This window comes from Theropithecus gelada, chromosome 7a (genome assembly GCF_003255815.1).
Source record: "Theropithecus gelada isolate Dixy chromosome 7a, Tgel_1.0, whole genome shotgun sequence".
Lineage (NCBI taxonomy): Eukaryota > Metazoa > Chordata > Mammalia > Primates > Cercopithecidae > Theropithecus > Theropithecus gelada.
In genome coordinates this window covers 39,894,551-39,921,856 of record NC_037674.1, presented here as the reverse complement: position 1 = coordinate 39,921,856, position 27,306 = coordinate 39,894,551, and the positions used below count along the sequence as shown (strand labels likewise).

General features: G+C 42.8%; 1 protein-coding gene across 1 annotated transcript in view; it reads right to left on the bottom strand.

The window, feature by feature from the left end:
- ZNF609 (zinc finger protein 609) overlaps positions 1-27,306 on the bottom strand; it is a 237,652-nt gene that overhangs the window by 187,781 nt on the left and 22,565 nt on the right. Inside the window, exon 2 of the mRNA XM_025390661.1 lies at positions 8,395-9,268. Within this exon, the coding sequence (XP_025246446.1) occupies positions 8,395-9,141 (747 nt within the window). The 5' untranslated portion in view covers positions 9,142-9,268. The remainder of the gene's footprint in view (positions 1-8,394; positions 9,269-27,306) is intronic.

The following is a 27,306-nucleotide window of genomic DNA, read 5'->3' as shown; positions in this document are numbered from 1 at the left end:
AGGAGTTCAAGACCAGCCTGGACAACATAGTGAGACCCCATCTCTAAAAAAATTTTTAAATTAGCTGGGTGTGATGGCACACACTTGTAGTCCCAGCTACTGGGGAGGTAGGAAGTGAGGTAGGAGACTCACTTGAGCATGGGAGGTTGAGGCTGCAGTGAGCCTTGATTGTGCCACTGTATTCCAGCCTGGGCAACAAAGTAAGACCCTGTTTCAAAAGAAAAAAAAAAATTGCTGGGTCTCAAGTCTAGAGTTTCTAACTTTAGGGCCTGGGAAGAGGTCTGAGATCCAAATTTTTATCAAATTCTCAGATGCTGCTAATACAGGGCCCATTAATTTATATGAAGGGAAAAGGAAGTAATCCCCTCTCACCTTAGCTATCACCTCATGTGAAGACACTTCTCTACAGAGTACTTTCAACAAGACAGACACTTAGGGTTTAAAATACCTCCAGGGTCTGAAAGCTTAAAGATTTCTTTCTTTTTCTTCCCCAATTCACACCAACGCTTCAATAGCACTACTAACATGAAAGTACATGAAATCCAAAAAAAGGAAAATTAAGGACAGAATGTTTGTAAACTTTGCTAAGAACTTCTTACCGCTCACATTTTACCTCAGCCTGAAGTCTTTCCTTTAGGCCTCCTTGAGCAACAGATGCCAAAAGAAAAGTAGATTCCTTTGTAATACCAACCCCCAAAACAAGGATGGGCTCTTAAAATATAACAGAGCTTTGCCCTATGAACAGAAAATCTCAAAATGCTCCAAATTCCTCCTTAGTTCACCTTAGCTATCACAAAGGTCTCTCTTTTATCACACTACCCTTCATCTCAAAAGAGCCATTGCTCTTACCCAGGACTGACCCAAAGCCTACACTTTCTTAGGCAGCTTAAATATTGATTATGTCAATGTCATCTAGGATGAATGACTTTAGGGAATAGGATTTGTTAAAAATGTCTCCTTGGTCAGCCAGGAAAGGTTCTTCTCTGGGTGCTCTGAACCATGACTAAACTGTACTGAGAGAAATATATTTTAAAATATTAATATGGTCTGGCACCTTCCTGATGCTAATGGTTCCAGGCCCACCCCAATGGCACAACTGGGAAATTAATTGAAGAGAAAAGCCATCTTCCCTCTGCTCTCTACTTTCAGATGCTCCTCCTCCACAGCTTTGCCATGCACAGACTCATTCTATACATATACACAGAGATAGGACATGTTCATACACACAAATAACTCTCCACAGGAACTGAAAATCAAAGCCTAACCCCATGGTTTTTAAGTGAGCAAGTCCAATTTCCTTCTTTGTAGCTCTTGACACATGCTGGCTGGGCGCCGTCTGGAGTTTTTCTGCCTTGTCCCTGCACCAGAAGGCTCTGCACTGCAGGTCAGGGGATGATAAGGAAATGAACAGTGTAATTTCCAAGGCCTCTGAACACAGCCCTGTCAGCAGCTCTGGAGGCGGGTTACTCAAGCATGGCTTGAAGAGTGAAAACCACAGAGAGAGGGCTCAGACAGCCAGCAGTGGCAGGATCTCAGCTGTGTATGTTACTGCCACCTCCAGCCTGAAAGCCCAAGCCCTGCTGCCTCCCTGGATGAGCTCTGCTGGTAAAAGCTCTTATACCCAAATGGCAAAAATATAAGTTCACACTGGGGGAGGAAGATTAAGGGCTAAGACTTAGATTTTTTTCCACACACTCTTGTGTAGAAACAAAAACACTTAGTGCTACTCCTGTGTCCGTGAGATTGCATATGCCGGCAAAACTACAGTAACATCCATCCAACATACCCAAACCCACATCAGGGATATGGCCAGAAAGGAAGCTCGATTCATATCGAAGTCTGAAATTCAACATATGAAGTCTGAAATTCAACAGGCCACTTCAATATACCCTAGGCTAATTTTTGGTCTTCCCCCTACCTCCAACTATAAATATCAGGGGCTTTAGAACACATCACCACCATGAAAATTTCCCCACCTAGATTTTGAACTTCTTCAGACCATTGTGCTAAAAATCTTAGCTAACATGTTTATCTGTTCATACTGGGATTCCTGTAAAGTGGAATGTTGTTGTATTTCAGTACATTATTGCCTAAAACAGACTAAAACCACTTTCCACTCAAACTGTATTTTTCTTTTTTCTAATATTTATTGAATGCTTCCCAAGTGCCAGGCACTAAGTGTCTTATATGAATTAGCTAACTTAATCTAAAGACAAATTTAATAAGGTCGGGTGTGGCGGCTCACACCTATAATCTCAGCACTTTGGGAGGCCAAGGTGGGTGGATCACTTGAGCCCAGGAGCTCGAGACCAGCCTGGCCACACAGTGAAACCCTGTCTCTACTAAAAATACAAAAATTAGCCAGGCGTGGTGGTGCATGCCTGTAATCCCAGCTACTCTGGAGGCTAAGGCAGAGGTTGCAATGAGCAGAGATTGCACCACTGCACTCCAGCCTGGGCAGCAGAGTGAGACTCCTTCTCATAAATAAATAAATAAATAAACACAAACTTATGTAGGTGCTGTTTCTCTCATTTTGCAGATAAGAAAACTGAGGAAGAACAATTAAGAAACTTGGTCAAGATCACTCAGTAAGTAAGTGCAAAGGTAGGAAACAAAGCCAGGTAGTCTGGCTCCAGAGTTCACATTTTTAAAAAAATTTATTATTTTTTTGAGATGAAGTCTCACTCTGTTGCCCAGGTTGGAGTGCACTAGTGTGATCACAGCTCACTACTGCAAACTGAACTTCCCAGTCTCAAGCCAGGACGCCTGGCTACAGTTTATGCTCTTAGCCACTAAATTATACATAAGAGTTGATGCGAAAATCAAGTTTAGAAGGCTGGTGTTTTAAATGAGAAGTGGCCCCAATACCTATCTTGAAAGGAAAATTCACAAAAGGTTCTCAAACTTTGATGTATATAGCAATTATCAGAAGAGACTTCTGGAAGTACAGATTTCCGGGCCCTTACCCCAAAAACTTATTTAGCAGATCTGGGGTAGGGTCCAAGAATATGCACTTTTGATACTCTGGTGATGTACATGGTTTTATGGGACACCCTTTTAGGAACTCTGCTCTAGATGGTAAACTGTAAGCTCCTCAAAAAGCAGAGACTATTTCTGTTTTATTCACCAGTGTATACCCAATACCAGGTAGAAAATCTAGTATCTAAAATGCATCCAATTAATGTACTGACTGAACAAAAAGTGATAAAAATTATCCAACAGTTTATCTTCTCTACAAAATACTTAGTAATATCCACGATATATTTGAAGGTCTGCCTATTAGTGATGTGTCCAAGGAAGAAGCACTAGAACAGAGTTTTTTTCTTACCTGCAATTGCCAAGTAAAGAAAGAACTATTCCTCAATTATTACAATGAAAATTTGGCTGAATGAAATATTCCAGAACACACACACACATATATCATAAGTAGTCAAGCTCAAAGCAGCAGTTTTAAAGTAACTTTTCTTCTTTATAAATAACAGGATAGGTTCAATGCCAGCTGTAATGGTTATTCTTGGCAAACATCATTCATTACCTTACCTAAAATCCTAAACTCAAAGATCCTTTGTTTATTGAGTGTCTACAGTATTAAAGTCACTGTGAAAAACAAGTGAAAGCAGTTTTGGGGTAAAAGCAATTTTGGAGTATGTAAGCATTTTCATCTAATGTTTCAAGGTAGTCTTTACATTGGAAAAATGGCTGGGTGTGGTGGCATACACTTGTAGTCCCAGCTACTCGCGAGGCCAAGGCAGAAGTGCATAAGTGAGACCAAGGCAGAAGTGCATAAGCCCAGGAGTTCAAGATCAGCATAGGCAACATGGCGAGACCCTGCCTTAAAAGTAAGAAAATAGGCTGGGCGTGGTGGCTCATGCCTGTTATCTCTGCACTTTGGGAGGCCAAAGCAGGTGGATCACTTGAAGTCAGGAGTTTGAGACCAGCCTGGCCAACATGGTGAAACCCTATCCCTACTAAAATAAATAAAAAAATTAGCCAGACATGGTGGTGCACACTTGTAATCCCAGCTACTCGGGGAGCTAAGGCAGGAGAATCGCTGGAACTCAGAGGCAGAAGCTGCAATGAGCTGAGATCGTGCCACTGCACTCAGGCTTAGGTGACAGAGTGAGTCTCTATCTCAAAAATAATAATACTAAGAAAATAACAAATAAAGTGAGAAAATGGAGAATCACAACATGCCATAAGAATTTGGTGTCTGCAAATCTGGCTTTGCCAGTGACTACCTGTGAGATGCTGGGCAAGTCACAAGACCTCACTGGTCTTAGTTTCTTCTATAAAATGAGGAAATTGGACAAGATAATCTTTTTCTGGGACCACCCTGAATTACAACACCTAGAAGGAAAACAGAGTTTCTGAATGAAAAAATAAATTAAGCTTGTAGTTACAGAATGCAACTCTGTCCGACATAAATATCAACTTCTTTTTAATGTTTTCCATGAAGGAAAATGCTTGAGGGCATTTGGTTTCAGGAAGCAAAGCTGACTGCTATGCCATCAATAGCTGAGAAATAACAGCTAGTGGAAGAAGGTGTTAAGAAAGCCTTGGATCAGAAGGAATAAAAGAGACCTGACCTTGGTTGGGCAATGAGGGACTGCAATACAAGAGAACTGAGCTAGAAGGCACAAATTAGGGCAGGAATACAAAACCAACAGCAAAGGAAGATGCTCTTAAGAACACAGGATATGATAGCACGCATGATCAGAAGTTGAAAGAGCAAAGAGCACATTTTATGGTTTTCTTTGTATCCTAAACTAATGGGGGAAGTGGTAAATATATGCGGCATTCTGAAAGCAGCAGAAGCTGACATTCAAACACGGGAAAAGCAAAGTGCAGTGTTCCTACCTTGCAAGATCAAAAGCAGCAGCTAAAGACATGTGAGGGGGAGTTTCTGGTTGGAAACTTCTAGATCCTTTCTTTAACTACTAGAGCCTACTTGGCTATTTTATATCATTTGGGGGAAAAGAAGGAGTCTCACCTTAAACTCCCGGTCATAAGCCCTGACAAAGTCAGCACAGATAGATCGTTGCCATCTGTGGTTTGTAAATTCCTTTTTTCTTTCCTGTCAGAGTGGCGACATAAGCACTAAGCTCAGGACACTGAGAGAGGCGCCTGCCCTCCTCCCTACCTCCCCTTCCATCCCTAACTTAACAACTCATCAATCAAACCAAAGGCAAGGGAACAGGCAGGAGCCGGAAGGCTCTGTCTTGTTTATTCCTCAACATTCCCTCCCCCATCTCTTCAGCTGGCAGGAAGTATGAGGCAGAAGTGTTCAATAACAATTCAGAGCAGCAGCAGTTGCTAAGAGCCATCTCTGGTCTCTCCTAGAACTCTGGGAAACAGCACAGAGAAAGCCCTGTCAGAGGAAGGTATCATGAGCAAAAGTGGGATCCCATGAAGGGAAATCCACATCCTCATCTGATAGAAAATTTCCTAGGCCATAGCCTGAGATATCTACCTTCACAAGAGAGAAGAGCATGAGATAGGGCATGAGATAGGTAATTTTTCTCTCTCTCTCTCTCTTTTTTTCTTTTGAGACAAGGTCTGGCTCTATTGCCTAGGCTGGAGTCCAGTGGTGCCATCTCAGCTCAATGCATCCTCTGCCTCCCAGGTTCAAGCTATCCTTCCACCTCAGCCTCCCCAGTAGCTGGGACTGCGGGTACACACCATGCCTGGCTAATTTTTGTAGTTTTTGTAGAGATGGGGTTTCACCATGTTGCCTAGGCTGGTCTCAAACTCCTGAGCTTAAGCAATCTGCCCACCACCTCGGCCTCCCAAAGTGCTGGGATTACGGGCATGAGTCACCAGGCCCAGCCAGTAATTTCAATATTCAAATCTTCCTCATTGGCGAGTAGTCAACATTGCAACTCTGCATCACAGACTTCAGTCAAGAAACTTCCCAAATTTTATGAGTTCTTCCTCTTCATGACAGCTCCCAGTTTAGAGGATGCAATTCCTAGATTATATCAAAACATCTGTTTAGCTATTTTGGTTCTGTTGGTTGTCCCTACATAGAAACATCCCAAACCACAGGCAAGCCCATTTCTCAGAGAGAAGATTTTAAAGAAGTTTTCAAAGACTTTGCTTATAAATTATAGTACTAATCATTGAATACTCACTGAGCACCTCTTATGCCCCAAACCGAGAGATTCTTGTTTCTCAAAAGCTGCTCCTCTGCATGGTTCCTAACTTTCTTTCCTTTAACTTGCCTCTTCTGCTGCTCCCAGTCCAGAAATGTTCTCTCCCTGCACAGCATGTTTTAATCTCCTAGCAACTTCCAAACATTTATTTCAATAATTATTTATTTCAATAGCGAAAGGTAATATGGAAAGGCACCCCCAGAACCAGACTGTCCAAAAGGGTTGAGGGAACAGGGGAAGGAATGGAGAAAGCAGGTTCTTGCTTACAGCAATTTTCTCTTTCAAAAACTGAAGCACAGTCTCTTTTCCTTTTCTTTCTCGTTCTGCTGTCCCACTCTCACAGTCTCCCTGGGAGGCAAAGCTTGTATGACAAAGCAACATTATTAAGGGACAAAATTCCCTAGCACCAAGACATATTCTTAGCTGAATATACTGCATCTTTTAGCTCAATTATAATCTGAAGGGCAGCCACCCAATCAGTCCCTGCACCTATATGTGAGAAAATGGGTTCCATTTGCTTCTCTGTTAGAGACAATCATGGACATTTACACTTAAATCCAATATAAAGCTAAGCAATATTAATCCTTTCAACCACAGACTACTACAGGGCTTAGAAGGTTGCAACAGGAGTCAAGTACTCTAAAATTTAGACAGGAGAATGAAGGTCATCCTCAGAAGTACTTTTTAGCACAGGAAGAATAATGATTATGAATATGGATATATGGCAAGAGTTTCTTGAAGCCAGATGTAGGGAACAGTCTAATGGGCCTGGAACAGAAGCAACAACTGCTAGTACTCCTAAGCCTCTTTAAAACAGTATTATCCATCTGTACCCGAGAGAAAATAGCAAATCACAGCCAGCACAGGATGAGCCAAGCTAGTAACCAGCTGGAACTTAACTCTGCTGAAGTGGACTATAGCATCTGCCACCCAAACACAGGCAGCCTCTCTGGCAGCTGCCACTGGTAAAAGGGAATGAGCCACTGTATTATTAGTGGAAGAAACTCACAGCCCTGTTACTGGAGAGGCCCAGATGTTGCTAAGAGCTACAGATGTGCCAGAGGCAAAGACCAAAATACCGACAGCAAAGAAAGCATGAGCTACCACTGGAATCCAGGCACCACCACCCAAACATACACAGCCAGCCTTTATTTATTAACACTTACATATGGAAATAGGTATTCCCTGCTGCAGCTGATGTAATTACAGAGAAATCAATTTATACTGCATCTGCTGGGATCAGCTGAAAGCACAGGGTGAGCAGAACACAGAGCAGAAAATCAAGAGCCAATGAACAGCTCACCACAAGGCCACTGTTTTGCAGGAAATTATAAGCTGCTGAACTTTAAAGCTGCCTGAGCTGACCCGAGACTCATACCTATTCTCCTCCAGCCCTGCAAGTTCCATTTCCTGAAGCATGAACTAAGATCATCTTCCCAGAGGAGGGACCAGTTCTAACCCCTCCTGGGGCTGCAGGCACCTGTCCTTTTAAGTCAAGCAGAAGGCAAGGTATCATTACACTGTTTGGCAGCTATTAAACCACCAGGAGACTTTGATTCCTAATAGTTGTGGGAGATACCTGGCACAAAGCTACACCTTTAGTGGCCAAAGAATCTCTTTCTAGGCCAAACTGTCATAGCCACAACAGTAACTCATAAGATCTAAGTACCTCAAAGTACAATGAGTACCTCTTGCCCCAAAAATGTGCCCCTTTGCTCTTTGGTAGCCAGCAATAGAACACTTGGTAGATATGCCATGAAATTTAACCCTTTGTTCTACCAGAGACCCAACAGCACCATTTATCCCATCAAGAACCGTACTCAATCTATATTATGACCAAAGGTGTATTGTTTATCAACTATTATGAGTCTGATGATGAAATGCCAGTCAAGCTGGGAACCAAATAAAGGTTTGATGCCAATCTCTACCAACAAGTGTCTGAGTTGGGCAAAGACAAGGTGGGAAGGTCTCAACTCAGACTACAGAAAGTTCATTTTACAAAGTAGCTGCCCCCAACAACAAATATCCTGTTCCAAAATGTCCAGGCCTGCTGTAAATGAGTCTGTAGGGGAATCCTCTAATTTGGAACAAAACCACATTATCATTACCAGCTGCTCTGACCTTGTAATTGGTCATTACCCACACTAATAAGCCTCCCACAGAGTACACATAGTGTTTGGCAGTTAGTCCAGGGCAGTTCTGACTGGCAGTCAGTGGGCAGCCATATCTGGCCACCTCTTACCTTTTCAGACTTGACTTTCTTTAGCGGGCGACACTCATTCTCCCCTTCCTCTGGCTCCGGTTTAGTTCCCAAAGGATTGAGCGCTGCCCCAGGCTCAATAGCTATACTCCCAAGTGGTTCCACAGCTCCTGTATCCACCCCTGCACTTCCATCATACTGACCACCCCGTCCTCCCAAGGGAACTGGCTGGAGGACCCCAGGATCCTTTTCTGAACAAGTCCCCACTCCTTCGCTTCTCTCCTTCTTGCTCTTAGATGAGCTGTTCTCCTTCTCCTTTTTGGAACCGGCTACACTGCGGGATGCCTTTGCGGCCTTCTCTGAGCCCTTGGGAGCAATAGCAGCAACCAGGCCTCCAGCATTGGCACCATCTCCTGAGCGCCCCTGCACCTCTTTCTTGCTAGCTGCCCCCTCACTTGGAGTGAACAGGGAAGTCCCTGGAGTGGGTTTGCTAGTGTCTTTGCCACTCTTATTCCTTTTGGATTTTGATTTGCCTTCCTTCCCTTGAGGACCTGGCACTGGGGTCACAAACTTGATGTTGTCTGGTAGTGTGGCCACAGCATTGGGAGCCGGTATCCCCACCTCCTTTGAGCCTGACATTTCCAGTTTCTGCTGGTCCTTTTCCAGATCGGCGTCCAGGTCAATGATGAGATTCCCTACTCCAATGTCCCATTCATCCCCACTGTCGTATGTCTCAACCGGGTTTGCATCCACTCCTTTCCCTCCGGAGGCTCCACTGCTCAAGGACATCTTAGAGTCAACGTCCCACCTCAAGATTCAAGGCTCTTCCTTGCCCCCAGCTTTCCTATTTTCAGCTTCAGCTATGTTCTCAGACCTGCCACATTGGTCAGTACATGCCCAGTGGACAACATCATTGCTGGAAAAAGAAAATTTAAAAAGCTGTTAAAGGAAACAATACAGGCAAGAGACGCCGGAAATAAACTCCCACACAAAAAAAGACCCTTCCTATGGGGCTACCATATCACAACAGGCAGGACAAACAGGTTCAATTGTATTTCTAACCAAGTTACATTGGACCTAAGGAAAAATCAATTCCCACTCCATCTCCCTAGGGGAAAGTACAGTATTTCCAATTGCCCAGAGATTCCATGGTAAGTCTTAACTAGGAGTCCTCTAGAGTTAATTTCCCATTCCTAAGAGAACTATTTCTACTACCCCTGTCAGCTGGCAATCCTCCCTCAATCAATACAGGTCCTGGCATATCATAGATTCAAGCTCCAGCACAACTTTACTCATGCCCCCATTTCTCCTTGCTTTTTCTTACATTATCAGAGACTCAGGACATGATCTAGCAAAAGCTTTAAAAACCCTCTAATAGGGTCTGTCTCTAGTACAAATAGTATAGATTCCTCCTATCACTGGGAAGGAAAAGTCTTATAGTTAAGAATAAAAGAGAAAAACAAGCAGAACTGGGGAAAATGCAACTTCAGGACAGGGGGCTAAGACTGAACTAGGGACAATCTCAGAGGGGACTCAACCAATCAGCTTAAGTTCAGAGAAGCTAAATCAGCCTTCTCAAACTCCAGGTTTCAAATTATATCTCAATAGCAGGATTCAAAGTGGCCTTTCCCACTAAAATAGGAAGACACGCAAAAAAAAAAAAAAGAAAGAAAAATGTTTACTCTATGAAAAACTGGACACTACTAAAAATCCTAACACCAGGATGTAGGATAACTCTTCACTTTCTCATGTAATACTGATGGCACTGTTTTGACAAACACCAGGCCTCACACCACAGGAAACAGAGATTGGCTACAAAAGGGGGTGGTGGTGATGGGGTATTAAAAAGGCAATTTACAGCCAGGCACCGTGGCTCATGCCTGTAATCCCAGCACTTTGGGAGGCAGAGGCAGGTGAATCACCTGAGGTCAGGAGTTCAAAATCAGCCTGGCCAACATGGCGAAACTCTGTCTTTACTAAAAATACAAAAATTAGCCGGATGAGGTGTCAGACACCTGTAATCCCAGCTACTCGGGAGGCTGAGGCAGGAGAATCACTTGTACCTGGGAGGCAGAGGTTGCAGTGAGCTGAGATCACGCCACTGCACTCCAGCCTGGGTGACAGAGTAAGACTCTGTCTACACTATCTCCTGACTAACGAGACTTGAGGAGTGTGTCATCTAGAAAACCTGGCAGTCAACATATACCATCCAGTATTATTTTATGATAAAGCCAAAGAGTTCTGTTCTTGCTTATTCCTCTGTCCACCATCTTTCTGCATCCATTAAATTTTTTTTTTTTTTTTTTTTTTTTTTGAGTCAGAGTCTTGTTCTATTGCCCAGGCTGGAGTGCAGTGGCGTGATCTCGGCTAACTGCAACCTCTGCCTCCCAGGTTTAAGCAATTCTCTTACCTCAGCCTCCCAAGAGGCTGGGATTACAGGCATGCACCACAATGACCGGCTAACTTTTGTATTTTTAGTAGAGACGGGGTTTCGCCACGTTGGCCAGGCTGGTCTCGACCTCCTGACCTCATGTGATCTGCCTGCCTTGACCTTCCAAAGTGTTGGGATTACAGGTGTGAGCCACTGTGTCCAGCCAAAAAGTAATTTTTATAAGATAATTGAGTAGAAAGAACAAGCCAGTGGTGTCACAGTGAATTCTGCAAAGTGGATCTCTAACTTTATAGAGATCTGTAAATGCTACAGATAGGATAGAGACAAGACAAATTGTACTTTTTTACCTACTCCCTCAGAGTAATGTCAAAGAACTAGGGTGTAGGGGCAAGAAAAGATGTCACAGTAGGAGAACAAAGGAGCGGAGCCAGGTGAATGCCTGCTAGCAACTGGAATTTAAGAGGAAGAGGTGTGCACATTTATCTGCCGTTTAGCTGTAGATGTGGAAAGAAAATATATCCATTACCCAAGTGGAGATCTTAGTGTTAACAGCAACCAACCACTATTTATTAGTAAATGCCAAGTCTACATAGATCCTACTTTATGAGAGAAAAGTAAAAAGTGGGGGTGGGGGATATGATGTAGAAACTATGAAAAAAAGTTACCCACAAGGTAAAGGAAACATAATCTCTTACAAAGTGATACCTCGAGGCCAGGCATGGTGGCTCACGCCTGTAATCCCAGCACTTTGGAAGGCCAAGGCGGGAGAATCACTTGAGCCCAGGAGTTCGAGACCAGTCTGGGCAACATGGCAAAACCCCGTCTCTATAATACAAAAATTAGCTGGGTGTGATGGTAATGCCTGTAGCCCCAGCTACTCAGGGAGCTGAAAGGTGGGAGGACGGCTTGAGCCTGGGAGGTCAAGACTGCAGTGACCTGAGGTTGTGCCACTTCACTCCAGCCTGGATGACAGAGCGAGACACTGTCTCAAAAAAAAAAAAAAAAAAAAAAAAAAGAAAAAGAAATGATACTCTGAAAAAGTAGCCAATCTTCTTACTGAAGAAATCAGTAAGCTATTTGGAATTCTCAACACTACACAAGAAGACTTGGCCTCCATGAAACAGCATAGTAGATACCTGTTCATTTGTTAGAAAATCTTTTATTTATTGCCTACGATGTGCCAAGCACTAAATAGGTGCTGAAAATACAGCAGCAAATAAGACAGTGAGTAAGGCAATGGAACACGGTACTGAAAATAATTTTTCTATTATGAGGGGCAGAGGGCATCTCTAGAAAAGGAGATGCCAACTGAATTTCCATGATAGAGAATTATTAAAGCACAGTTCTTCCCTAAATCATAATTTTTTAGTTCTCTAATCTTTGCAATTGTGGCTAGACTTAGCGTGTAACCTACATTAATCTAAGGGTTACTCACTATCCTCAGTATGTAATTTAACCATTAAAACAACCCCACCTTGCTTTATCCTTAGAAAAACAATAAAACTTTCCTTAGTTTCAAAAGACCTTCCTCTAGAAAATAGAATAGTAATGGAAGAGAGACTCTGGAGGAGTAAGGAAAGCATATAAAACAAAAATGTTAGTGCTCACTGAGAGCTTCTGACAGTTCTCAGTCTACTGTACTGCCTGCCCTGCTGCAGGATGCATGATAAACAAAGTATGCCAGTAAGGAAGAGAGCATTAAAAAGATAACAGAGGCCAGGCACAGTGGCTCACGTCTGTAACCCCAGCACTTTCGGAGGCCGAGGCAGGCAGATCACTTGAGGTCAGGAGTTCAAGACCAGCCTGGCCAACATGGCGAAACCTCATCTCTACTAATAATACAAAAATTAGCTGGGTGTGGCGGCATATGCCTGTAATCCCACTTACTTGGGAGGCTGAGGCACGAGAATCACTTGAATCTGGGAAGCAGAAGTTGCAGTGAGCCAAGATCACGCCACTGCACTCCAGTCTAGGCGAGAGAGTGAAATTGTGTCTCAAAAAAAAAAAAAAAAAAAAAAAAGTTAACAGGTTAAAATGAAAATGTGTAACTTAGTTGGAAGGACAAAAGGATATAATATTTAAAAAATGCAAGGAAACAAAAAATGCAGTATCAATTAAAATTCATAAAGAAAGCTGGACACGGTGGCTCAGGCCTATAATCCCAGCACTTTGGGAGGCCCAGGTGGGTGGATCGCTTGAGGTCAGGAGTTTGAGATCAGCCTAGCCAACATGGCAAAACCCTGTCTCTACTAAAAATACAAAAATTAACCGGTGTGATAGTACATCCTATAATCTCAGCTACTTGGGAGGCTGAGGCAGGAGAATTGCTTGAACCCAGGAGGCAGAGGTTGCAGTGAGCCAAGATCGTGCCACTGCACTCTAGACTGAGTGACAGAGCGAGATGCCATCTCAAAAAACCAACCAGCAAACAAAAAAACTACCTGAAATACTAAAATCAGTTTAATGTAGCATAAATTTAAATAAGTCCTATAAATACAAATATCAACTGCATTTTGTGATCTGAAAACTCAATTCAAATATCAACAATTATCCCTGAATAACATGTGAGGCAAAACCAGTACTTTGATAATGTACCTCAAAAAGCCTTAACAATAAGGAAAGACAAACTGTAAGTTATAAAGCTTACACTCTTTCAAATTCCTCTTGTTCCAATTCCATATGCCATGGCAAATTGTTTTGTTTTTTGGAATTTTTTTCTAGTAAGCAAGTAATACTGCCATTATACTTTTTAAAAATTGTACTTTTTCTGAAACGGTAGCTGGAGGCAAAAACAACATCTGATGATCTGTGCTCATTTCCAGATTCCACATCTTAAGTGTGATATTAATAAACAGAAATGATGTACTACAGAGCACAGTATGGTACAAGACTGGGAAGCCATTTCATAAGAGGAAAGGCCTTAGAAACTGGGATTCTTTAGTCCGGAAAGGAGAACACTGAAGGAAGACAGGCTGTTAGCTTCAAATATATGATTGTGCCAGGCAAGGTGGCTCATGCCTGTTATCCCAGCACTTTGGGAGGCCAAGATGGGTGGATCACCTGAGGTCAGAGTTTACGACCAGCCTGGCCAACATGGCGAAACCCCACCTCTACTAAAAATACAAAAAATTAGCCAGGCGTGGTGGTGGGCACCTGTAATCCCAGCTACTTGGGTGGCTGAGGTACGAGACTGGCTGGGAGGCAGTGAGCTGAGATCGTGCCATTGTACTCCAGTCTGGGTGACAGAGCAAGACTCTGTCTCAAAAAGAAAAAAAAAATATGTATATGATGTCTGCAGTGTGGAAGAGAGAAAGTAACTCTGTGACTCTGAGGGTAGAAATAGAGTCAGTGAGTAGAAGTTACAGAAAGACAGATATTTAACTTAGGAAAAAGTTTAATATCCTGAGATTCTCAACAATGACCCACAATGTTTAATGTCTATTTTACTGAAAGTATTTAAGCAGAAAAAGCATAATCACCTGTGAAGCAAATACATAAAAGATTCCCCTGTGTGTGGTAGGGTTAGTCTAGACATGCCTAAGGCCTTTTTCAAATTTATAATTCTATTAATATACCTATCAAAAAGTGCTTTCCCTACTAGAAAACTACCCAAAATTTCTGAACGACCAGGATGCAAAGAAAACATATCCCAAGGACTGATCTTTGGTGTCTTGATGTTCTTTTAGAAAGTCCCTATATTCCTATTTTTCAGAGTGAAGAGTTTTTATAAGTACTACTTTTCAACCAGGTGACTTTTCAGAAATCTAGGTTTCCAAACCCAGCAGGCTTCATAGTAACTTTGGTGGTACATTTCCAAAGAGACACTGTAAAATTGCCAAGGATTCTTCAATCAGCCTGGCTGCAGCAGCCAAACCACTTCCCATCTGCTCCCTACAGCATCCCTGGCTTTATGCAGCTAATAATCAACTCTTTGACAGGTCATTGCAGAGATGTTTAACCCCAGGAGGTAGGGTAACCAAAATGCTAGTGGGAAACGAAAAGCACTGACCTCTTGCTTTCATGGCAGAGAAACTGTGGAATCAGGAGAACCAATATCTTACAGAGACCACAAGGCATTTAACAACTTGCACAAGCTTCTGTGATAATTTTCCTCTCCTTCTGCCTAATTGTACTCCACTTCCTTCTTTAGGACTGCAACTTAACAGCCTCTGGAATCACTTGTCCACCATGAGTTGTCAGTACTATCTGTGTTTTGTTCCTACACCTGATCGTTAAGAAACTCCTCTCTACATGGACATGTTTAAGGGACCAAGATAGGTCATGACAACCACTTTCCATACCCTGTATTTACCCAAAGCATTCCTGCTTAAAAAACGTATCATAACAACATCCATCTCTTTGACTCCCAGCCCACAGGCTTGTACATTTGTAAATCATACATTTCGGGTCATTAATTGCAATTTAAAGGACATATGTCAGAGACCATACCACTCTTCTACCTCAGGAATGAACAAGGCCTCTCCTTCCAGAAAGGTAAGAATGAAAAAGAGTTTTCATGCGAGGGTTCTGTCCCAGCTCAGAGAGCAAAAACAGCAACTGGACCCTACTCATATCCAAACATAACAAGAAACACTACATTTCTTTCACCCCAGAGAGATCTCTGTATCCATCCAAGAGGGCTTCAAAGAGTCAATTCCTTTAATTGGTAACTACCCACAGATAATCCAGTATAAGCAGTAAATTGTCTAATACTGTTCTACTGTAAATTTATCTGTCCTCTCCTTTTCTTATGGATTTTGGATCAATCCTCTTATAGGCTTTGGCCTGAGCATGTGATAGTTATATATGAATTATAATCTGCTTGAGACCACACAGGTCACACATAAAATATGGATATTAGGGCTGTCTGTCTAGCCAGGTATTCCCCTCCAAAAGCTGCATGCCAAAGTTAAAATGCTATACTCAATTCAAGGAGGGTAGCATGGTGTAGTAAAAAGAACACTGAACTCTGAGTCAGGAGATGTGATTTCTGGACTCAAATTTCCATTGACACTAGCTAAGCTGCTTCATTAAGTATTTTCTCATTATAAGATGGAGGAAGACTATCACATTCTAAGCATATCATGAGGATATAAATCTGAAAAATGTAAGACAAGTCAAAGCTGGGTACATCACCCCACGACTGTAATTCCAGTACTTTGGGAGGCTGAGGTGAGAGGATCACTTGAGCCCAGGAGTTCTAGACCAGCCTGGGCAACATAGCAAGACCCCATCTCTACTTATTTAAAAAATAAAAATAAAAAGAAGACAACTTGAAAATATATGACCCAACTACTCTTATAAGGTTCTAGTCTGAACTTAGGGGGGAACTGTTTCATGGTTCTACCTTTTACAAGGCATCTAAAGTATTAAGAAAAATAACGGGCCAGGCGCAGTGGCTCAAGCCTGTAATCCCAGCACTTTGGGAGGCCGAGACGGGCGGATCATGAGGTTAGGAGATCAAGACCATCCTGGCTAACACAGTGAAACCCCGTCTCTACTAAAAAATACAAAAAAAAACAACTAGCTGGGCGAGGTGGCAGGCGCCTGTAGTCCCAGCTACACGGGAGGCTGAGGCAGGAGAATGGTGTAAATCTGGGAGGCGGGGCTTGCAGTGAAATTTTTTTTTACAAATTAAATTACAGGTTGTACCAATACCCATTTGAGTTCTATGAAAGGAAATGGCAATCTTTTCTTCTTCCATGAACTCAGTGATTAGGGTTTTCCTTTTAGGCTATGCCTACCTTCATGTGGCTTTTTTTTTTTTTTTTGCTTTGAGACATAGTCTTGCTCTGTCTCCTCAGGCTGGAGTGCAGTAATGTGATCTAGGCTCACTGAAACCTCCGCCTACCAGCTTCAAGCAATTCTCCTGCCTCAGCTTCCCAAGTAGCTGGGACTACAGGCATGTGCCACCACGCCTGGCTAATTTTTTGTACTTTTAGTAAAGATGGGGTTTCGCTATGTTGGCCATGCTGGTCTCAAACTCCTGATCTCAGGTGATCCGCCTGCCTTGGCCTTCTAAAGTGCTACGATTACAGGCGCAAGGCACCCCACCTGGCTAGATGTGGCTCCTAAAGCCATACACTGTAGTGACTGACAGACTCCATCTTGCTTCAGAAATCTCTCAGGGACAAGGTACCAATCTCAAGATTCGTGGTTTTATTTATTTATTTTTGAGATGGAGACTTGCTCTGTCACCCAGGCTGGAGTGCAATGGCGCGATCTCGGCTCACTGCAACCTCCACCTCCTGGGTTCAAGCAATTCTTCTGCCTCAGCTTCCTGAGTAGCTGGGATTGCAGGGGCGCCACCACACTCAGCTAATTTTTTTATTTTTGATAGGGACAAGGTTTCACCATGTTGGCCAGGCTGGCCTCAAACTCCTGACCTAGTGATCTGCCCACCTCGGCCTCCCAAAGTGCTGGGATTATAGGCGTGAGCCACCGCACCTGGCAAGACTCATGGTTTTAACATCTGTACTACCTCTTTTGCCAACTGTTCTAACCCACAAAGTTGTTGATCCCACTGACAGGATAGGCCTTCGAATATAAACTGTGTGAGGTTTACAGAATTTGATGTCTCAGGGAACTGTCAATAAACTAATGGGATACAACAAAGTTGCTGAGAAGGTAACCACATTATACCATCTTCCCTGAATTCTAAATGTTGCCCTGAAATCAATTCATACTTAGCCAGCTTCAGTATGGTTAGTACAACGTGTAAACCATCCTCAGTGACTCTCAGCTTACCCAACTATAAAAATAGGCATCTCCCTCTCCACCTGCCACACTTCATGGCAGCTTGCTAATCAAATGAATTTCCACCTAGGGCTCTAACGAGAAACAATCACCTTCCCTTCGGGCCTCTCCCTTAATTTATTACATTAATTACTGTAACAAAGGAACTGTGTCATCTCCTCAAGTACGATAGCTCTCAGCTTATATCTCCAATGGAGATTAGATAAAGAACAGACTAACAGAGCCCATTTGAGAAGACAGATCCAATTCAACAGGGCTTATCTGACCATGTGTCAGGTAAGGACAGAAGGGCAAAACAGCAGCATCTCTTAGTCCCTGAGTCTTTATATGCTGCAACTCATCAATAGTTTTATAGTCCTCACAGGCTGCTATTCTCCAACAAAGATTACAAGGCTTGACCTGTTTCATTTCACATAAGCAACTGACTCTTCCATCAGCACATAGCAATTCAACTGGGCTCAGGTTTTCATCCTTGGTGTTTGTCACTACTGCTCTGTGCCAGCACACATCCCACAATAGGGTAAATGGTATACTGAATATGTAAATAATTCAGTCCTGAACCTATAGAGATTCACTTGGTGAAAGTGATCCACATAGAAAACCCTTACCAAAGCCTGTGTATAGGTAGGGCAAAAAGCAGAGGCAGATGATCTAAAGTAAACAATTTTTAAACACTACTGGCCAGCGGCTGGGCACAGCGGCTCACGCCTGTAACCGCAGCACTTTGGGAGGCCAAGGTGGATAGATCACCTGAGGTCAGGAGTTCGAGACCAGCCTGACCAACACGGAGAAACCGGTCTCTACTAAAAATACAAAAACTAGCCGGGCGTGGTGACGCATGCCTGTAATCCCAGCTACTTGGGAGGCTGAGGCAGGAGAATCATTTGATTCTCTGCCAGGAGGCAGAGGTTGCAGTGAGCCGAGATTGTGCCATTGTACTTCAGCCTGGGCAATAAGAGCAAAACTCCGTCTTAAAAAAAAAAAAAAAAAAAAAAAAAAAAACTACTGGCCGGGTGCAGTGGCTCATGCCTTTGTACTCCCAGTACTTTGAAAGACTGAGGCGGGAGGATCACTCGAGCCCACGAGTATGAGACTAGCCTGGGCAACATAATGGGACCCTGTCTCTACAAAAATAAAAATAAAAAATTAGCCAGATATGGTGGTGAATGTCTGTAGTCTCAGCTATTTGGTAGGCTGAGACGGGATTATCGGTTGAGCCCAAGAGGTTGAGGCTGCAGTGAGCTGTGATCATGCCACTGCACTCCAGCCTGGTGACAGAGTGAGATGCTGTCTCAAAATAAACAAGTAATTAAAAATTTAAAAATAAGCTCTGCCATGCCTCTTCCCCTCATAATTGGATGGCTATGTAGCCCTTTAGAAGTTCTTATCCCCAGAGCTAAACTTTTTGTGCTAAGAAGGTGACTTCAAATTGTTAGAAAAAAAGTAGCTGGGCATGGTAGCTCATGCCTGTAATTCCAGCACTCTGGGAGGCCGAGGCAGGCAGATCACCTGAGGTCAGGAGTTCGAGACCAGCCTAGCCAACATGAGGAAAATACAAAAATTAGCTATGCATGGTGGCGGGCACCTGTAATCCGAGCTACTTGGGAGGCTGAGGCAGGAGAATTGCTTGAATCCAGGAGGCAGAGGTTGCAGTGAGCTGAGATCATGCCACTGCATTCCAGCCTGGGTGACAGAGCGAGACTCCGTCTCAAAAAAAAAAAAAAAAAAATGAATAGTGGAGATGGTAGCATTCAAAACATCTAAAAAACTAGGTTTGTGCCAGGCAAGGTGGCTCAAGCCTGTAATTCCAGCACTTTGGGAGGCCAAGGCGGGTGGATCACAAGGCCAGGAGTTCAAGAACAGCCTGGCCAAGATGGTGAAACCCCGTCTCTACTAAAAAAAAAAAAAAAAAATTAGCCGGGCGCAGTGGCAGGCACCTGTAATCCCAGCGACTCGGGAGGCTGAGGCAGGAGAATCACTTGAACTTGGAGAGTGGAGGTTGCAGTGAGCCAAGATTGCACCACTGCACTCCAGCCTGAGCGAGAGAGTGAGACTCCATCTTAAACAAAGCAAAACAAAACAAAAAAGCAACAACAAACTAGGTTTGCACACAGAACTGTTGTGTTGAAGCATTAATTTTCCTTTTTTTTTTTTTTTGAGATAGGGCCTCACTCTGCCATCCAGGCAGGAATACAGTGGGGCAAACACAAGCTCACTACAGTCTTGACCTCCTGGGTTCAAGGGATCCTCCTCCTGCTTCAGCCTCCCATGTAGCTGGGACCACCACTATACCCGGCTAACTTTTTCTTTCCTTTTTTTTTTTTTTTGGTAGAAACAAGGTCTCTGTCGCTCAGACTGGTCTCAAACTCCTGCGTTCAAGAGATCCTCTCACCTTGGCCTCCCAAAGTGTTGGGATTACATCACGCCTAGTTCCTCATCTCTAAACATAGTAAAATTCATAGTCTCAGGGAAAGGAAAAAACATTTAGCATTTTTCAGAACAGACAAGGAATTGCCTTCATTATTTTATATTCTAGACCTTATCTCCCTATTCTCCCTTCTAGATCTATAGATCTCCCTTCCAGATCTATTCTACAAGAAGCGCTAGAGTAAATCTGAGGGGACAAAGAAAACTTCCCTTATCAAAACATATAAATAAGGCTAGATTAGCCATAAAAAAGGGTGGGATCCACATAAATATCCTTAAAGATACCTAACACTACTTCTCCAGCCTTGAGGTATGGTCACAACTGCCACCATTTTGCTTCAAGGCTGTCTCATTTGTTTCTTCCACTACACTGCAAGCACCCTGAGGGCAGAGGCGGTCTCTCTTTTGCTGACCATTGAAGAACCAGTGTTTGGTTTACAGTCCACCTTCATTAAGTATTTTGGTCAACAAATGAGTGAATTGACACTGTTTTCCTCAATGAGCAGAATCATATCAATGCCCTGCTGGCATTTCTCCTCTCCATTCTTACTTCACCTTGATTTGTCACTAGTTGTAAACTCTCTCAATTAGCAGTCAGCCTTCAAATCTACTAGATCAGAGTGTGGATTCCTTTCTCCAGGAAAAAGAATTCAGATTCATTAAGAATCTAAGGGAAATGTGCCTGTAATCCCAGCACTTTGGGAGGCCGAGGCGGGCGGATCACGAGGTCAGGAGATCAAGACCATCCTGACTAACACAGTGAAACCCCGTCTCTACTAAAAATCCAAAAAAAACATTAGCCGGGTGCTGTGGCGGGCACCTATAGTCCCAGCTACTCGGGAGGCTGAGGCAGGAGAATGGCGTGAACCCGGGAGGCGGAGCTTGCAGTGAGCCGAGACTGCGTCACTGCACTCCAGCCTGGGCGACAGAGCGAGACTCCGTCTCAAAAAAAAAAAAAACAAAAATAATAATAATAAAATAAAAACAAAGAATCTAAGGGAAATGTTAAGAAAACAAAGCAGCTTCCGTATTTCTTAAAATTCCTAACCATTTCTGAGTATTATCTTAGCCTTGCAACAGTCTCATTCATGCACAGTCGCTTCCCAAAAAAGGACTAATCCACAAACTCCTGAGCGCCCCCAGGTATATATTTAAATGTATAATAAATGTAAAATTTCTATCAGACTTAAACCATCCAAGTGTCACACTTAAAACACCTATGAATCGGCTGGGCGTGGTGGTTCATGCCTGTAATCCCAGCACTTTGGGAGGCCGAGGTAGGCAGATCACAAGGTCAGGAGTTCAAGACCAGCCTGGCCAGTATGGTGAAACCCCGTTTCTGCTAAAAATACAAAAAAAAAAAAAAAAAATTAGCCAGGCGTGGTGGTGCTCGCCTGTAGTTCCAGCTACTTGGGAGGCTGAGGCAGAAGAATCGCTTAAACCCAGGAGGCGGAGGTTGCAGCGAGCAGAGATTGTGCCATCGCACTGCAGCCAGGGCAACAGAGTGAGACTCGGTCTCAAAAAAAAAAAAAGAAATTAAAGCAAAAAACAACAATAAAAAAGAGAACACCTCTGAATCAAAGGTGAAAAAAGTAGTCATGAAAAGTGGTCATGCTTGGGGAGAGGGATACCAACTGGGAAGAAACACAAGGGAATCTTGCAGGGTGCTGGAAATAAATGTTCTATATCTTGAACTGGATAGTGGTTACATGGCTGTATACATATGGAAAAATTGAGTTGTGCACAAGACTCGTGCACTTACTGTACTTTATTACATACATATTATACTTTTTCAAAAAGTAAAAGAATACCTACGAACAAGAGAATTGTCTTGCTATAACACAGTCCTGATCCTAAAGTAGTAGTACATGTAAAGGGAATCATGCCATTAATTGTCACAGGTTAGGCTATTTAGAGGGATAACAGGAAGGGAGGGACGAAGGGAGACAGTAAGAAACTAACTTACAGATTACTTGATGTTTGACTATGAGATTTATAGATCTGTTGGAGAGTCTGAAAAAAATTAATCAGAAATATGGATATAACAACAAACCAAAAAAAAATAAGTAATGCTATTAAATCCTGGGGGGGAAAAGTTGCACCAAAAATGTAATAGTAGTGTATCAGATGGCTCAATAATAAACATTATTTACTCAGCACAATAATGAATATCGACCTAACCAAAAATTGTGACACAACTATATTGGGATGATTCGATAAGAACAGAAGAGCAGTAAGAGAACACATTATTATTTAGAAAAATGGGAGTAAAGGTCAGGCATGGTGGCTCACACCTGTAATGCCAGCACTTTGGGAGGCTAAGGCGGACAGATTACTTCAGGTCATCTTGGTCAACATGGCAAAACCTGCCTCTACTAAAAATACAAAAAATTAACATCACATGGTGGCACATGCATATAGTCCCAGCTACTCAGGAGGCTGAGGCATGAGAATCGCTTGAACCTGGGAGGTAGAGGCTACACTGACTTGAGATCATGCCACTGCACTCTGGGCTGGGTGACACAGTGAGACTGTGTCTCAAAAAAAAAAAGCTGCCCCACTATTTGACTTTTAATACAAAGTTCATAGGAAAACAAAAATAATTTATCTATTATTTGGATAGATAAAACTTTTTGTTGTTGTTGTTGAGACGGAGTCTCACTCTGTCGCCCAGGCTGGAGTGCCGTGGCGCAATCTCGGCTCACCGCAAGCTCCGCCTCCCGGGTTCACGCCATTCTCCTGCCTCAGCCTCCCGAGTAGCTGGGACTACAGGCGCCCACCACCACGCCCAGCTAGTTTTTTGTATTTTTTAGTAGAGACGGGGTTTCACCGTGTTAGCCAGGATGGTCTCTATCTCCTGACCTCGTGATCCGCCCGCCTCGGCCTCCCAAAGTGCTGGGATTACAGGCTTGAGCCACCGTGCCCGGCCAACACTTTTTTTTTTTTTGAGACAGAGTCTCACTCTGTCACCCAGGCTAGAGTGCAGTGGCGTGATCTCAGCTCACTGAAACCTCCACCTCCCGGGTTCAAGTGATTCTCCTACCTCAGTCTCCTGAATAGCTGCGACTACAGGTGCATGCCACCACACCCGGCTAATTTTTGTATTTTTAGTAAAGACAGGGTTTCGCTACGTTGGGCAGGCTTGTCTCAAACTCCTGACCTCAGGTGATTCGCCTGCCTCAGCCTTCCAAAATGCTGGGATTACAGGTGTGAGCCACTGTGCCTGGCCGATAAAATAAATTTTAAATAATTTTATGAAAAGTCAAGGATATAATTCCTCAAATACTCCTGGATTCCCTTAACAGGTTATTATAAAATGTACCAATCCAATAATTTATCAAAAATCTTATTGTGGGAGATGGGAGAAGGGGACAGTAGAAAGGATGTAGGTGTGGCTATAAAAGGACAACATGAGGGACATTTGTGATGATGGAGCTGTTCTGTATCTTGACTGTGGTGGTGAAAACAGTACGACTCCACGTGATTAAGTCTGCACAGAACTGAAAACACATATATACAAAATTGATTATGAGTAAAACGGGGAGGTCTGAACAAGATAGATGGCTTATATCAATGTCAAAATTATGATATTGTACTTTAGCAAGATGTTACCACTGGAGGAAACTAGGTAAAGGGTACAAACGATCCCTCTGCATCATTATTACTATTTTTTGAGACAGTCTTGCTCTTTTGCCGGGCTGGAGTAGAGTGGCGCTATCATGGCTCACTACAGTTTCTACCTCCTGGGCTCAAGTAATCCTCTCAGCTTCCAGAATAGCTGGGACTACAGGGGTGAATGACCATGCCCAGTGAATTAAAAAAATATTTTTTTGTAGAGACAGGGTCTCACTATGTTACCCAGGCTTGTCTTGAACTTTTGGACTTAAGTGATCCTCTTATATCAACCTCCCAAAGTGTTGGGGTTACAGGCATGAGCCACTGCACCCGGCCCCACTGCATTACTCTTACAACTGCATAAGACTCTATAGCGATCTCAAAATAAAAAGTGTAATTAAAAAAACATGCAAATATTTTGTTAATCTTCCATTTTTAAATTTCTGCCACCGTTAAACATATTTTATTTATTTACTGTAAGAGTAGCCCCATCATTAAGCTAAAATCACTTCTAACTTGAGTGTTCTATATCTAATACAGGATCCTGAGAACTATATGTTCTTTTCATCACTTGACAGGGTTTGATAATATTCCCTTTGTCTTTAAAAGCTGAAAAAAAATTTTTTTTCCATGTATTCATTAAAGGCTTCACCTTCTTTGGTCATCAGCTATGTATGGTAAATACTTCTTCAGGGTCAACAGAATACACAGTATCATAAATATAAACAAACCTTGGTTTTACACAGATGGAAGTGTATTTCTATCTTTATTTGGTACTGATTCTCTTCCTAATGATGCCTAGGATTTCCCTGGCAGTACACTGAGTTAATTTTTTGAGGAATACCTTACCAAGGTTCCTAGTTTCTTTTTACTTTTTTTTTTTTTTTTTGAGACAGAGTCTCACCCTGTTGCCCAGGCTGGAGTGCAATGGCGCAATCTTGGCTCACTGCAAACTCCACCTCCCGGGCTCAAACCATTCTCCTGCCTCAGCCTCCCAAATAGCTGGGATTACAGGCGCCCGCCACCACGCCCAATTTTTAGTAGAGACAGGGTTTCTCCATGTTGGCCAGGCTGGTCTTGAATTGCTGACCTCGTGATCTGTCCGCCTCCACCTCCCAAAGTGCTAGGATTACAGGCATGAGACACCGTGCCCGGCCAAGATTCTTATACTGGGGGCTGCAACTGATAGCTAAAAATTACACATCCTAACAAAGTAGTTTAGACTTTCTCCCTCTTTTTAAATGCAATTCTTATCCATACTGAAGCTTCACATCAGTCAAGATATTCCTGAAGCATAATCTCAACAATCTGGGGACCTAACTACCTGGAAGAGTTTAATGTCATAGGAAAATCTCAATATTTCACTTATGTGAAACATTTATTTATTTATTTATTTATTTATTTATTTATTTATTTATTTATTTTTGAGACGGAGTCTCGCTCTGTCACCCAGGCTGGAGTACAGTGGCCGGATCTCGGCTCACTGCAAGCTCCGCCTCCTGGGTTCACGCCATTCTCCGGCCTCAGCCTCCCGAGTAGCTGGGACTACAGGCGCCCGCCACCTCGCCCGGCTAGTTTTTTTTATTTGTTAATAGAGACGGGGTTTCACCGTGTTAGCCAGGATGGTCTCGATCTCCTGACCTTGTGATCCGCCCATCTCGGCCTCCCAAAGTGGTGGGATTACAGGCTTGCGCCACCGCGCCCGGCCGAAACATTTATTAAAATGTCAAATAAGATGAATGTCACTGAACTCTTCCACATAGAAGTTATCATCAAGATGGTCTTTGGAGGCAATGTCACCAGGACAAAAAAAAAAAAAGAGAAACTGAAACAGTACCCTCTAATCAAACTTGTTAATATTTGATTAACAAGGAAGCAGCACAGTGCAATGGGGAAAAAAACGCACAAAACCAAGTAAGCAAGCAGAAAAACTCAATTCTACTCTTTATTCTCCCTAGATGTGTAATAACATTGGAAAGTCACTACAGCTATTTGGGCCTCAGTTATTTCATCTGTAAGAAGTTGAAATAGCCAGGTGTGATGATGTGTGCTTATAGTCCTAGGTATTCTGGAGGCTGAGGCAAGAGGATGATTTTTGAGCCCAGGAGTTCAAGGCCAGCTCAGATAATTAATACACCTTATATAGTAGAGTGAGTGTAATGCTGTCAGTAGACACTGAAACAGTGCTGGGCATGGTGGCTCACACCTGTAATCTCAGCACTTTGGGAGGCCAAGGTGGAAGGGTCATCTGAGCTCAGGAGTTCAAGACCAGCCTGGGCAACGTAGCGAGACCTTGTCTCTACTAAAATAAGAAATGTAGCCAGGCGTGGTGGTGTGCATCTGTAGTCCCAGCTACTCAGAAGGCTGAGATGGGATGATAACTGGAGCCCAGGAGGTCGATGCAGCAGTGAGCCATGATTCTGCCACTGCACTCCAGCCTGGCCAACAGGTAAGAACTTGCCCCAAAGGGGAAAAAAAAAAAAAAAAGAGGCCGGGCATGGTGGCTCACGCCTGTAATCCCAGCACTTTGGGAGGCTGAGGCGGGAGGATCACCTAAGGTTGGGAGTTCAAGACCAGCCTGACCAACATGGAGAAACCCCGTCTCCACTAAAAATACAAAATTAGCCGAGCGTACTGGCACATGCCTGTTATCCCAGCAACTCAGGAGGCTGAGGCAGGAGAATCGCCTGAACCCGGGAGGCGGAGATTGCACTGAGCTGAGATAGCACCATTGCACTCCAGCCTGGGTGACAAGAGTGAAACTCCTTCTCAGGGAAAAAAAAGAAAGAAAAAACTGAAACTGAATCCTGTAATCAAACTCGTTAACATTCCTCCAGCAATATGAATATTTACTTTACATAAAAAAGACTATAAATAGCCTTTTATTAGTTGAAGTCAGATTTGTGCGTATCTTTCCAAAAATCTTTCAGTTTTCAGAGCTTTCGGAGGTTTTTAGAACTGAAGAAAAGGGAATGTAGACCTAGGGAAGTATTTATTATCAGAAAATCAGTTCGCTAATTCACAACAAAACAATTTTCTGCCACTCCATGACTAAAGTTTTCAAGCAGTCTTTGGTCTGACCTTCCTTACCATAAGTCTTTTCAAACTAAGCAATGTCCACTGATAACAACTGTGTTCACATAGAAGTATTAATGATTTGTCATATGTGACTTTTCCTTATGTAAACTAACCCATTGCCTTGACACCAACAAATTATATGAATGGCACCAAGTCATCTCAATCTTTAATCTACATTTACCAACTTTCTAATATGGTATAGTTTTTAGTCCCTTCACTTTGAACCCTTCTTACGGACAGAACCACATCTAAAATCTACACTAGTTCCTTAGTATAGTGACCACACCACTTACAACTTAAGGTGATATACTTTCACTAAGCATTCCACAGGTTATCTCTGAATTCTTCCTAAATTCTTGGGTAGATAAATTTGAGCTCATCAAGTTTACTGATGTAATGTAGGCAGCTAGAAAAAAAAAGTGTAGGAAATATTAAATAAATGTTAACATTTCTGGGATAATTCCTGGGACTTCTACATATTTTTCTGTACTTTCTAGAGGATTTATTCATGTTCTAATCAGAAAAAAACTTTTTAAAAAAGTTAAGCATCTATCATCATTTGTACTAAAAACTTTAATCTGTTGGAAAGAAATAATGGAAATTCTCTAATGTTTTCATCCTCAAATAATGGATCTTTCACACCATGATTAAGTAGTCTTACCAATTCTCTAGGTGCCCTTTTCATT